The following is a 14,667-nucleotide window of genomic DNA, read 5'->3' as shown; positions in this document are numbered from 1 at the left end:
GAGAACTTAAAACTGCTCTAAAAAATGGCCTATTAAAAAAAGCAATCCATTTTGTACACATCAGACTGTCAAATATTCAAAAGAATAATTCCCAGAGTTTATGTGGGTATAGAAAATTGGGCATTATCACAGGCTGCTAACAGGGTGTACAAATTAGTGTAACTTTTCTGGAGGGCATTCTGGAAAATGCATCAAAAGCCTTAGAAAATATGCCTACCTTCTGCCTCATTGATTCTCATTATGGGAACTGAACAAAGAAAAAAATTTTGTAAGTATGCAAAGTTGTATATACAAGGATGTTCACTGAAAAATTGTTTATGGTGATCAAACTGTAAATGACGTCAATGATTAACACTGGGGACATATACCATAGAATATTGCACAGCTTATATGGAAAATTATCTTCTATGAAGACTTTTAATAAATCTGCAGGGATTTGTTTGAAACATTTATTAGAAGGAAACAGTATTCTATGGACTCCCAAGACCAGGGTATATATGGATTGCAGAGGCTGAGGGCTGAAGTTGCCCCACTTGATTCTCTTGGAGCCCTCATGGGATTCCCACTTCAGGAGTCCGCTTCATTTTTTGTTTCTCAGTTTGTCTCTATTTGGTTTTCAACTGGCCACAAAAATTGTTCCAGTGTGTGCTTGTGTCCTCTCTCTCTTTTTCTATGTATATTTTAGACAGAGTCCTGTTCTGTTGCCCAGGCTAGACTGCAGTGGTGCAATCATGGTTCACTGCAGCCTTGATCTCCTGCACTTGAATAAGCCCCCCATCTCTGCCTCCCAAGTAGCTAGGACTACAGGTGTGCACCACCAACCTAGCTAATTTTTTTATTTTTTGTAGAGATGGGGTTTCGTCATGTTGCCCAGGCTGGTCTCGAACTCCTGGGTTCAACTGATCCTCCCATCTTGGCCTCCCAATGTGTTGGGATTACAGGAATGAGCTACTGCACCTGGCCTCCAACTCTGTATTACTTTTGGGTTCAAATACCTAATAAACACCAATCAAAATCTGTGATCCAATGTCAAATTTTTATGGGCATCTAAAGCCTGGCTTGAGGGTCCCTTCTTGATCCAATCATCAGTGGTGGGGGACAGGTCACATGGCAGGCTGCACACTCAGAATTATGGCAGGAGTGGATTAGAACAGGATGTGAGGATAGGTAAACTGACTATCCTGTCTGGTACAAATAAAAATTGTTCATGACCTAAAGTCCAGTGAGAAAAGTCAATTGTTTATGTGTGAAAAAGACCAGTTATCTACAAATCTACATTAAGAGGTTATATTTGTACCATGAACAAGATGATTTGTTTTCTTTACATTTTTCAAGTTTTTTTTTTTTTTTTTTTTTTTTTTTTTTTTTTTGAGACGGAGTCTTGCTCTGTGCCCCAGGCTGGAGTGCAGTGGCGCGATCTCGGCTCACTGCAAGCTCCGCCTCCCGGGTTCACGCCATTCTCCTGCCTCAGCCTCCCGAGTAGCTGGGACTACAGGCGCCCGCCAACACAGCCGGCTAATTTTTTTGTATTTCTAGTAGAGACGGGTTTTCACTGTGTTAGCCAGGATGGTCTCGATCTCCTGACCTCGTGATCCGCCCGCCTCGGCCTCCCAAAGTGCTGGGATTACAGGCTTGAGCCACCGCGCCTGGCCACATTTTTCAAGTTTTTTAAACAATGGATATGAACTTCTATCAGACATAATTTAATAAGAATTTATGAAGATATTAATACAGACTATTAGGGTTATTTTTCCCCTTCCCTATTTTCCCATACTACTTTTAATAGCAAACTACTTAGTAGCTTTATCAGTTTTTTAAACAAGTGAGTGAGTGGGAAATGGAGAAACAGTGACTTCCCACTTCACTGTATATTTGGATATTACAAGATACTACTCAAACAGAAATGCCTGATCAGTAGAAAATATTGCTGCAATACATCCCTCCTGGGTTCCTGTCCTCTGAATAGGGATTTTTAATTTACCTTTCAGGGTGTCTTCCACTGCAAGCAAAACCTTGAGATTTGTTATGACATTTGCCCTTTGTTAAATGTTTCTATAACTTTTAAGAATTACGTAGTAAGAAGACATTATTAATTAAATATACCTCTAGCTGACATTTATGCCCAGGTGGATATGGGTCTGACCAAAGGGAAATAACGAGAACACCATTTCCTTTGGATCTATAAGGAAGAAGTAAGTTGTTTAAGGTGTCAATACATTTAGAATGTTTACACCTGTTCTATAAAATCATCATGGAGAAAGCCAATATACGTCTTCCAGATAATTGTGAGAGAAAGTACTTCACACTTCGAATCTTTTCATTTTCATAATAATAATGTATTCTATGTACTTTCTTAAACTGAGCAGAATCAAATAGATTTAAACTATGAGATGGTGCTAAATGTTTAGATACCGATCTTAACATAGTCCTCAAAATACTTGGGGGAAAATTCCGGACATCAACTTAATTTTACTCGTAAAGGCAGAATAAAATATACATAGCTTTCTGGCTTCCTAAGCAACACAATGCAACTGATTTTACATGAAATCTTTTAGTGTCTCAAAAAGTTATAGCTGAAGGCTGGGCGCTGTGGCTCACGCGTGTAATCCCAGCACTTTGGGAGGCTGAGGTGGGTGGATCACCTGAGGTCAGGGGTTCAAGAACAGCCTGACCAACATGGTGAAGCCCCGTCTCTACTAAAAATACAAAATTAGCTGGGCGTGGTGGCACATGCCTGTAATCTCAGCTACGTGGGAGGCTGAGGCAGGGGAATTGCTTCAACCCAGGAGGGGAAGGTTGCAGTGAGCTGAGATCGCATTATTGCACTCCAGCATGGACAAAAAGAGTGAAACTCCGCATGAAAAAAAAAAAAAAAAGCTACAGCTGCTTCTATGACAGATTTGTTTTCCCTCCAAGAAATTGTATTGATTGTTGCTTTTGATCAGCTTAACTCTCCCCTTTATCCTTAGTAATGGAAGCCTAATTTTCAGCTGGGCACTCTGCAATTCAGAATAAGACACACTTTCCAGCCTTCTTTGCCTAGGTTTTGCCTATGATATACTTACTAAGTGATTTTTGGAGGGGCTGCTCAAAAGGAGGTGACTGAACTGGGATGAGCCTCTTTTTGTTCCTCTGCCTTTTGTCCACATTTTGCATGTGATAACTGGAGCTTCAGCAGCCATCAAGGATGGACTAATTATCTCCAGCCCTTTTCTATTAGAGAGAAAAATAAACTTGTATGAAGTCATTCATGCTTTTTTTTTTTAAATTATATGCAGCTGAATCTAGTCCCAATCACTACATGAGGGTTCACTGATCTTTTCACATTGGAAGACCGAGAAGTCTTCTCCTGACAGGAATACCCTCTGCAGCTACCAACGATAAGTAAGTGGTATTTGTCACTCTGGTGATATGTTTTGGAGTGGACGCCCCTAATTTTAATATTCTTCATCTGTGACATTCTGGTATTCACAATATAAAGATCATGATCTCCTCTCCAAGCTGACTTTATTGTTTAACTTCCGAAGTATTCCGGAACAAGCAACATTTCAAAATTGCATTATCAATATTAAAGGGAAAAAGTCCAATTTCTTTCATCAGGCATTTACTGAATAGTGTCTATGCAGCAGCCACTATACTGGCACTGGAGTTATCAAGTCAGACGGTTGCTATACAGATTAATTCAGCAAGGTTCATTCAAATTACTCATGAAATCTCTTTCAAAGTCTAAGTAAAACATTGATTTATAACTTGAATCTTGACATAATGTGGTGGGGAATGGGGATGGGAAATGGTAAAATTACATGAAGCTAACCCTGAAGGCAAGTTCTAAAGTTCACCAGTGAAAATTATCTTTGCTTTTGAAAATGCTTCCATTGGGGAAGGAAGGGGTAAAGCCAGTGGGAGGAATGAGGTGAAGCCACTGGGGGAAAATGTTCACCATTAACCTGTACTTTAAGACACCTTTGAGAGTAGTATACTTCCAAACATCATCAGTTTTATTTCATAGGAGTAAGTTGCTATAGCATATGCAAAAATATCAATCTTCCCTTGTTCTGCTTAAGCCTGCAAATCTGTGGGCACTTGATTCACTGCTGACTTCAAAACGCTTAGTCATGAAGCTCTCTATTGCTTAGAGTATATAATCATGCAGTTATGTTAAATGCTCTGAGATGTCCAGCAGTGAAGAATGCTGTTTAACTTTGATCCTAGCGTATCATCTAGAGTGAAATTATTGTGGTCCAAAGCTGACTTCAAGGAAAGCAAAGGAGAGGGAATAGCGGCAGGGAGCCTCCAACTCAGCCCCCAAGAATTTTCTGATGCCACAGTGGGCTACGGTGACTTTTCTTAAAGTGCTGTTTGCTAGTCAGTGTGCCCTCTCTGATGTTCTACAAGGAGAGAACACCTCATCAAGCCAGTTTGTCTTTGTGGTGATATCTCTGATGTTGAAAAAGACCTGACCTTTGCCTGAAGGCTTCTCCACATTCACTACACTGATAGGGTTTTTCTTCATTGTGGATTCTTACATGCTGAGCAAGGTGTGAGTTTAGTCGGAAGGCTTTCTGGCATATGTTACACTTGAAAGGTTTTTCTCCAGTATGAATTCTGTGGTGTCGAATAAGGTCTGAGGTCAAACTGAAAGCTTTTCCACACTCGTTACATTGATGGCTTTTGGAGTGACTATGGATTCTCTGATGGTGGGTGAGGAGTAAGGCCTGACTAAAGGTTTTTCCACACTCCTTGCACTCACAGGGCTCCTCCTGACTGTGAATTCTCTGGTGTCGATTAAGGTGAGAGCTGCGCCTAAAATTTTTTCCACAATGGATACATAGATAAGGTTTCTCTCCAGTATGAATTCTGAGATGCTCCAAAAGGCCTGCATTCTGGCTAAAGACTTTGCCACACTCATTGCACTGATAAGGCTTCTCACCAAGATGGATTTTCTGATGTCTGACGAGGTGTGAACTCCTCTGAAAGGCTTTCCCACACTCATGACACTGATGACCTTTCTTTCTAGAGAGGACTTTCTTATGTCCTGTAAGACTGGAACTCTGACACACATCAGACTCGCAGAGTTTCTTTCCCGTGTGTGTACTCGCATGTTCAATCAGGTCCAAGTGCTGGATGAATCCCTGCCCACGTTCTGAGCATTTATACTCAGTCTTCTCTTTGGGCTTGGCCTGCTGCCTTTCCAAGTTAGAGCCCTCATTATGAGCCTCCATGGGTTCAGATATTTTCCCAGATGACTCTACTCTTCCACAAGAGTCTGTTACTACAACAAGCTTCCCATTCTCAATCCTTGTCTCCTCACCTGCAATATTAAATATATACCACCAATTACTTGTCTTTTGATGCTTGGGGAAAGGAATCTGCAACTAAAAGGAAAAAAAAATTTAATGAAGCCATGTGTGCAAAGTAAAAACATTGTGGATGCTTGTGATTGTATAAAATAGTTACAGGATGGTACACAAGACATTGTTAACTGTGACTGCCTTTGGGGAAAGATGGGGAATTCTGGTGGGAGGTGACTTATTTTAAAGTTTAAATTTTATCATGGGATACCACACACAGAGAACCTAGCAAGCAAGCAAATAAACTGTCTTAAAGGGCATGGCTGTACAGTCTTGAAGATAACTTGTCACATGGAAAATAAAAAAAGCTAGGTTAATTGAGGCCCCCAGGGCCCATAAGAAAGGGACAGCATTTTAGCTGAAAATGAAGAAATGTAGATGTGGTGCCAATTTTATCACTAACTGTGTAATCTTAAAAAAGTAAGGTAAATTATCTGGGCTCTGTGTCCTCATCAAGAAAGAAAGAATAATGTACTATAAGACCTTGACAATAACATGAAGTTCACAAAAATGCCTTCGCCTTTCCTAATCTCCTTGGACAGCAGTAACTGCTCTCCTGTGTGGTTCAACAGAGCTTTTATCTCAACGCTGTGATAATTTATTCATGTCTATCTCTCTCCCTGCACCCCTGATGCACAATGCCCCAAGAGACTGTAAGCACATGCAGAGCAGACTTTGTTTTCTCTAGCACAGAGCCTGGTACATAACAGACATTAAACAAATGTTTACTAAATAAATGGCCTGTGTCCTAAGGGTGAAATTAAATGAAAATAGAGAAAACTTAAGCTCAGATACACAAGCAGACGGGTGAGAAGAATGTGAAGGTTTTTTTTGTTTGTTTAGTTTTATATTTTTATTTACCAGTTTTTCTTGTAGCTAAGGATAACTCTTTAAAGGCTAGGAGCATGACTGGGGATGCAAAGTCAGAATGAAAGAGTAAAAGGAAAGCTGGATGGAGAAAATAGAAGAGACTCTAAGCAGCACTAATAACAAACAAAAGAGGGTTAATCAGTGTGAGCAAGTTAATTCAGCAGATAATTAAAAAGGAGAGAGTGGATGACAGCTGAAAGGAAAAGTAAAAGTGAAGGGATTAGTAAGGAGACATCAGAGAAAGGAAGGTCACAGGTGGGGAGTGAAGAAATTAAATAATGTAATAATGTACTGTGTACAAAGACCCTCTACAACAGAATGAAGTATTCAATCCTACACAGGGGCAGGGGGCAGGAGTGAGAGATTAAGGGAAAGGAATAAGACTCTTCCAGTAATGACATAATCACATATACAACTTTAAAAAAGCAAGAGAGGATGAAACCAAAAAACAACCTGAATTTTGAATACAAAATAACATTTTTAACAGATCCAGAGGGTAAGGGACATTTTCAAGAGTCTACTGACATTACATTCACTTTTTTTGAGACATGGTCTTGCTCTGTTGCCAAGGCTGGAGTACAGTGGTGCAATGGCATAGCTCACTGCAGTCTTGATCTCCTGGGCTCAAGCAATCCTCTTGCCTCAGCCTCCCAAGTGGCTAGAACTACAGCTGCATGCCACCACGCCTAGCTATTTATTTATTTTTTGTAGAGGATAGGGTTTCACTATGTTGCCCAGGCTGGTCTCAAACATCTGGCTTCATGCAATCCTCCCACTTTGGCTTCCCAAAGTAGTGGGATTACGGCAGCCACATTTACTTTTTGTATTTAAACTATACACCCATCACTGATTACATGGTAATCATTTCTGCAAGGCTAATTCATTTCTGCAAGGCTATTGAGAAAAGGTAGGTCCCTTTCTTTCAGCTACTTTATTCAGGATGCTCCCAGAAGAAAGGTAACTTTGAAGCTGACTTGGAAATTGAACAGAAGAATAGCTAGCATGTAAAGCATGATTTTAGATATAAAACCAGCCATTCATCAAACAGACATTTATTGAGGGTCTACGCTAGGCCAGACTGTAGCTGACTCAGAAAACAAAACAAAATCCCTTCCCTTTTAGTCTGGCAAGAGAAAAAGAGAAGCAGACTAGAAACTACAATATAATGTAATTAGTTCTATGACAGAAAAAAAAAAGAAGAAGAAATGAAAAAATGTAAGGAGCAAAAATTAGGAAGAAGAATTTCAGTGACAAAGAAAATAAAGGAGGGTGGGCGAGATGGCTTGCACCTATAATGTCAGGACTGTGAGAGGCCCAAATGGGAGAAATGCTTAAGACCAGGAGTTCGAGACCAGCCAGGGCAACATAGGGTGACCCTGTCTCTACAAATAATAATAATAAAAAGCCAGGTGTGGTGGCACACACACCTGTAGTCCCAGCTACTTGGGAGGCTGAGCTGGAAGGATCACTTGAGCCTGGAAGGTCAAGGCTGTAGTGAGCTATGACTGCACCATTGTACTCCAGCCTGAAGACAGAGCAAGAACCTGTCTCAATAGAAAAACAACAACAAAAAAGAAAATATAGAACCAAAAAAAAAAAAAAATCCAGGTGACATTTAGAAATGAAAGATAGTGGCCATTTACAATAATTTGAAGGAAATTTTAAAAAATGAGTAATGAAGCATGTGGCTTTCTTTGCCTTGATTAAAAAACTATCACTACTTTTTTTTTTTTTTGTCCTGGGTTCAAGCAATTCTCTGCCTCAGCCTCCCGAGTAGCTGGGATTACAGGCACCCGCCACCACACCTGGCTAATTTTTGTATTTTTAGTAGAGACAGTGTTTCACCATCTTGGCCAGGCTGGTCTTGAACTCCTGACCTCGTAATCTACCCGCCTTGGCCTCCCAAAGTGCTGGGTTTACAGGCATGAGCCACCATGCCTGGCCACTACTTGCTTTTTTAAGAGATGTTGCCCAGACTGAAGTGCAGTGGCACGATCATTGCTCACTGCAGCCTTGAACTGGGCTCAAGCGATCCTTCTCCCTTAGCTTCCCAAGTAGCTGGCCTAGCACTGCTTTTTTTATTCACCCCTACAGTAAGAGGAAGAAGAGCAAGGTGAAGGTCCAGGTTCCCTTTGTACCCTTTCCTTGTTATTTTGTTCAACTAAAATATTTGGGGTGATAGACATCTCTTATCTCTTGATAGTGGTCCTGATTAGACCATAATTATTTCGCATTTGTGAAAACTCATTGACCTGTACATCTAAAAAGAGTGAATTTTACTACATGTAAATTATGCTTCAGTAAACCTGACTCAAAACAAAAGCAAAAAACAAAATACAAGGGTGCTAAGCACAACCTCAGAGGGAAAGGCACAGTCCATCACATCTCACACACAGAAGATGCAATCCAATTCTTACCCTTCTCTTTCTCAGGCTTTGTAACTTCACACTCAGGCCGAACCTGCTGTTCCTGTACTCCTCTCAGAGGGGCCATCTCCTCCACAAGCATTTTTTGTTTCTTTGCTTGGTCTGGGTCCTAGGGACAATTAGGTATATGGAGGCATAATTAGATATATGTGGGTTTAGAAAACTGCTGTTCAGTAAAACACCTAGATGTTAAAAAAAAAGAACAAAGAGAAACCCCAGAGGGGCAAAGAAAAGAAGATGGGGAATCTGGTGCACATTCAGTTTTCTCCCAGCAAGGGCCAGGTAAGGTTGAGGTAAGACCTATAGAAATTAACAGCTAGACTGGAAAAAAACTGAATCAAAGCTTAGTAATTCTCCTTCCGCTGATGAACCCATGTCCACCTGTCTGGCCAGAGATCTCAATTCCTGCATTCCTGAAAAAGAGCACATCTGACCCTTACCACCTGTTGTCCTGTTTCTCCAAGATCCAGCTGCAAATCCTCCAGAACAACAACCACGTCCTCCCCGCTCTCTGGGTGATGCTCCTGTACCCAGGCCTGGAGCTCCTTAGGCAGGATGATCAGAAACTGCTCCAGCACCAGCAGCTCCAGGATCTGCTCCTTGGTATGGGTCTTGGGCTGTAGCCACTGTTGACAGAGCTCCCGGAGCCGACTTAGTGCTTCTCGAGGTCCTGTGGTCTCTTCATAACACAACTGCCTGAATTGTTTGCACAATGGCTCCTGTCCAAGGCCTTTACTGTTTCCTTGCAGCTTGAATCCCTATTCCCAAGTAGAGTAGTGATCCTCCCTCACTACCCGAAGCCCCTCCTTCTTCAGATTCAGGGGAGCCAGGGAATGGGCACTCACCAATGCTGTCGCCATCCCCAGCTTCAGACTGCTTTCCTTATTTTGGAGAACTTTCTTTGGACTGTATCTTCAGAGACACTCCTAAAAATATAGTAACAAGAATGACAGAAACAGTAATAGTACTGCTAACAAGAACAATAACATTTTCTTGGGTTTATAAGTTTCCTATTATCCATTTTTTCTCTCTGAAACAACCATTTCTAAACATACACACAGAAGGAAAAAACTATCTTACGGAATACCATCTAATGTAGAAGGAATAATAGATTTGAAAAATCACCATTTTGTAGCCCTCAAAATAACTGAGGCTAGGCATTGTGGCTCACACTTGTCATCTCAGCACTTTGGGAGGCTGAGGTGGAAAGACTGCTTAAGCCCAGGAGTTTGAGTCCAGCCTGGGCAACATAGTGACACCGGGCATGGTGGCACATGCCTGTAATCCCAGCTACCCGGGAGGCTGAGGAGGGAGAACTGCTTGAGCCCAGGAGTCTGAGTTCAGCCTGGGCAACCATAGCAAGACCTATATTAAAAAAGGAAGAAAAGAGAAAAAGAATGAAAGAAAGAAAGAAAAAGAAAAGAAAAAAGACAAGTGAAAGACAAGGAAATAAAGTTTTTTCAGACAAAGAAAAAGACAGCATAAAGCTGCTGGATGTTCAGTGTAGTAGTTATGGCTGGGAAAACGTTATATGGAGCCGGAATCCTGGGAAACATCTACACGTAAGAAACAGACGTGAGATGGGACTGGAAAATTAGGAGGAGAAAAAAGACAATAGTATCCAGAAGGTCAAGGAGGTCTATTTCTGTAAATGTGGAATGGTGGAAAGACCCTGGGCCTTAGACAGGCCTGGGTTCCAATCCAGCCCTGTCACTTACATGTTGTGACCTGGGGCAAGTTACTTATCCTTTTGGACTTAGTTTACTCATTTGTAAAGTGAAGATAATACCTAATTCACAGAAGTTTTGAGGTAAATGAGATAATTCTAAAGAACAGAAATAATTCACTGATTTATAAGGGAAATGATATGAACACAGTGTTCAAGAGTGTGAAACGCTATAAGATGGTGAATTAATCTAAGACCTGGCATAGACACTTGATTCAAAAACAAAGATGTCATTAGTGACCTCTGTGAAGGTAATTTTGGTAGTAAGAATAGCTAACCTGCCACAGGAAATGAGAAAATGGAGAGTGAGCATAAATGATAAATTTCAAAAAAGTAATACATTGAATGGAACAAGAAAGATAGGGCAGAAACTAGAAAGGGCTAATGTAGAGTATAAGTATGTTTGCAACTTCAATTACTTTCCTTATGCTGATGATTTCCTTATTCTTCAGGTCAGATATATCAAGTGTCAGACTTGAATTTCCTTCTGGCTATTTGGGACCAGGATACCCTACAGAAGCCTCTCAAATCCAACATGTCAAAAATGAACTCAGACAATTCCCTATCATCCTTTGGGGCAGGCCCTTGGTACGTGGGGATTTAGCATTCTTGATTTTGACTATGCTTAAGTATCCCTATAGATCAGTGAAATACCATCTGTCAGCTGCTGACACATGCCTTTGAATCAATGTGCATGCAGTAAGTGGGAGAACGGGAGAAGGCTCACTTAATCAGTGGCTTAGCCTCCAAACAGTTTGCTGTTATATATTGCTGAATGTGTACATAGTTAACACTTCCCAGCTAATAATTATTTTTCTTAGTCAAAATGAACTTAAACTTTAAAAAGCCAATTCCTAGTATTCTTAATATAAGTAAAAAAGTCCAAGAAAGTGATGATTATCAGTGAAACCCCGTGTCTACTAAAAATACAAAAAATTAGCCAGGCGTGGTGGCACACGTCTATAGTCCTAGCTACTCGGGAGGCTAAGGCAGGAGAATCACTTGAACCCGGGAGGTGGAGGTTGCAGTGAGTTGAGATCACACCACTGCACTCCAGCCTGGGCGACAGAGTGAGACTCTGTCTCAAAAAAAAGCGATGATCATTAGCCACAAAATAAAAGATTGGTATTGTAATGGTTAATTTTATGTGTCAACTTAACTGGGCCACAGGGTGCTCAGATATTCGGTCGAACATTATTCTGGATGTTTCTGTGAGGGTGTTTTTGGAATGAGATTAACATTTAAATTGGTAGACTGTAGACTAAAACAGACTGCCCTCCATAATGTTGGTGGGCCTCATCCAAGCAGTTAAGTCTGACTAGAACAAAAAGGCTGACTCATCCCTGAGTAAGAGAATTCTTCCTGTCTAAAATGCTTCAAACTGAATCATCAGCTTTTTTCTTGCCATCAGACTTGGAAATAAAACAGCTCTTACTGAATCTCAAGCCTATGGCCTTCAGACAGGAACTACACCATCAGCTCTCCTGGTTCTCAGGCCTTTGGGCTTGAGCTGGAACTAAACCATTTGCTCTCCTGGGTCTCCAGCTTGAAAACTCACTCTGAAGATACTGAGACTTGCCAGCCTCCATAATGGCCTATGCTAATTCCCTATAGTAAATCTCTTTCTAGATCTCTACCTATCTTTACCGATATAGATACCCTAGTTATACAAATAATGACACAAATACAGGCATATGTATATATAGACATAATTCGGATTATTGTTTATGTATATATACCTGTATTCGTATTTTATGTATATACCTGTATTCGTATTATTATATCTATAGAGATATCTATACTAATATCAGTATATAAATATATCTATGCCACATACATATATATATATATACTGGTATCTGTATCAGTATTGGTATATAAATAAACATGTAGTATGATGTTGATATGTATATATAGGGTATGATGTGTTTTTTTTTTTCTTTTTTTTCTTTGAAATGGAGTCTGCCTCTGTTGCCCAGGCTGGAGTACAGCAGCTCAATCTTGGCTCACTGCAACCTCTGCCTCCCGGGTTCAAGTGATTCTCCTCCCTCGGCCTCCCGAGTAGCTGGAATTACAAATGCCTGCCATGACACCCAGCTAATTTTTGTATTTTTAGCAGAGACAGTGTTTCACCATGTTGACCAAGCTGGTCTTGAATTCCTGACCTCAAGTGATCCACCATCCTCAGCCTCCCAAAGTGCTGGGATTACAGGCATGAGCCACCGTGCCTAGCTGGGTATGATGATGAATTAGTGGTGAGTTCATTTCTATAATGTGATTAAATATATCAAACACAATATATAATAAATAATTTGATAAACTGTTTTGGGAGGAGCTCCATCTACCCAGCTATTTGAGCCAGAACACTGACCATTCCTTCCTCCTTTCATATCTCACGTATCTGATCAATCAAGTTCTATTGATTCTATTGCTTAAATATCTCTCAAATCAATCCACTTCTCATCCCCTTTGCCATCGTCTTCTACCCAGACTACTGTGACAGACTGTCACCAATCTATTTTCCACACGCAAACAGTGATCATTCTAAGGAGGATATGAAATATTATTATGTCCCTGCTATGCCTGTTACATATAATGGCTGATTATTACCCTTAGGATCAAGTTCAAAACATTTAATATGGTTTAAATTGTTTTTTGATCTAATGAAGTACTTTATTTCCTCAAATTTGCAATACTCCTTCTTGCTCCTTGGCCCTTCCACAGCTTATTCCTTCTGCTTGGACCACCCTCCAACCCTCCAATTTTCTTCTTGTTAATGCCCACTCACACTTCATGTCTCAGCATAATAAAACAATGAGCCAGGACAACTATACTACATGTTTCACATATATTAATTATTTAACCCTCACACAACCCTATAAAGAAGACACTATTCCTAATTTCATCGTGCAGAGAAGGAAATTGAGACGGGGAGAGTTGAAGAACTTACACAAGGTACCAAATCTAAACCTCAGATCTTTCCTCCAGTATCTCTTGCACCCACAGGCCCAAAACCTAGGATTTATATTTGCCTTCTTACTGTCACACCCTACATCTGACCCAGCAGCAAATATTATTGTCTCTATTTTCAAAGCAGATCATAATCTGACCACTGGCTCAATATCTTGAGCCACCTGAATTACTTATCTCCCACCTGAATTACCTGGAATTTTAAAAAATTACTCTTAACTTTTAAGTTTTCTTGATTCCATTCTTGCCCACTTACAATCTATTATCATCATGAGTCCCCAAGTAAAGATGCTTTAAAACGTAAGTCAGATCATGTTTTCTTCTGCTCAAAATCCTCCAAAAACACACACCAAAAAAAGACAAAATTCCTTACACGATACAGTTCTCATTTACTCTACACTCTTCCTCTCCATACCCCAATCTCTCTGACATCATTCCCTACAAAGGTCGCCTTTGTTCACTGCTCCAACCACTCCAGTCTTCCCGTTATTCCTCAAATATGCCAAGCAAGCTCCTGCTTTAAGACCTTTGCACTTGCTATTGCCCCTACCTAGAAACTTCCTGCCCGCAAAAGCCACTTAGGTCTTTCCACCCACCTCCTTCAGATTTCTGCTCAAATATTACCTTCTCGGTGACGCCTATCTTTAATGTCTACTTAAAATTGCGCTGAATGGATGAAAAATATGCAGCAGAAGGTTGTACTCCGTTAACTAGATCCACAGCTTCATCACTCTCATAGGTCCCAGGGCCGACACCTCCGCTACAGACCCCGCCCCCTCGGTAGAGGGAAGGTTCTCGGCACCCGCCGGGAAGTAGCTGCTCCCTAGGTCCCTAGGCCGCAGTTCCGCCCCAGCCCGGGGCCCAGCTCCAGGGTCCGCTCACCTGTCCAACGGGCCTTAGAGGAACCAAACGCTCTGAAACACCGTCTTAGCTCATCGCCGAGTGTCAGCTCTAGCTCTTCGGAGCGCTTTCTTCTCCGCTCTAGGAACGCTGGAGGACCGTGGCTCGATGGTGCCGCCGCTTAGGCATGCAGAAGGAGACTAACATGGGTACCGCCTGCTGAGGATGGCTGGGAGGGTCATCTCGTTGTGAGCTGAGATTGTTGGTTTTTTTTGTTTTGTTTTTGTTTTTGTTTTCTCATTTTAAAGCGGATGTTTATTTTATTCATGTAAAAACAGGCCAGCTCCTTTGAGTGTTATTACAAATAGCCAACATTTTCACTTTGCTCACATAAATAAAACACACATACTTCGCCATTTTTTCCCAATTTAAAAATTCATCAAACACAATGGCAAAAATAATTGTCAAAGTATTTCGAAAATTA

General features: G+C 40.9%; 1 protein-coding gene across 4 annotated transcripts in view; it reads right to left on the bottom strand.

Annotated features, from left to right (window-relative positions):
* PGBD1 (piggyBac transposable element derived 1) overlaps window positions 1-14,331 on the bottom strand; it is a 38,793-nt gene extending 24,462 nt beyond the window's left edge. The window contains exons 1-4 of one of the 4 annotated variants that reach the window (XM_030803162.1): window positions 14,226-14,331; window positions 9,493-9,573; window positions 9,088-9,405; window positions 8,639-8,756 (exon numbers count right to left, since the gene is read on the bottom strand). In XM_030803162.1, coding sequence (XP_030659022.1) covers window positions 8,639-8,756; window positions 9,088-9,405; window positions 9,493-9,507 — 451 coding nt within the window. In that variant the 5' untranslated portion in view covers window positions 9,508-9,573; window positions 14,226-14,331. Of the gene's footprint in view, window positions 1-8,638; window positions 8,757-9,087; window positions 9,406-9,492; window positions 9,574-13,985 lie in introns of all 4 variants that reach the window. The other 3 variants (XM_030803161.1, XM_030803164.1, XM_030803163.1) reach the window with 3 other exon arrangements.
* Window positions 14,332-14,667: the final 336 nt, after the last annotated feature.

This window comes from Nomascus leucogenys, chromosome 22a, assembly GCF_006542625.1.
Source record: "Nomascus leucogenys isolate Asia chromosome 22a, Asia_NLE_v1, whole genome shotgun sequence".
In the NCBI taxonomy this organism is placed as follows: domain Eukaryota; kingdom Metazoa; phylum Chordata; class Mammalia; order Primates; family Hylobatidae; genus Nomascus; species Nomascus leucogenys.
The sequence above is the reverse complement of the archived record's forward strand: the minus strand, read 5'-3'. Positions and strand labels throughout refer to the sequence as shown.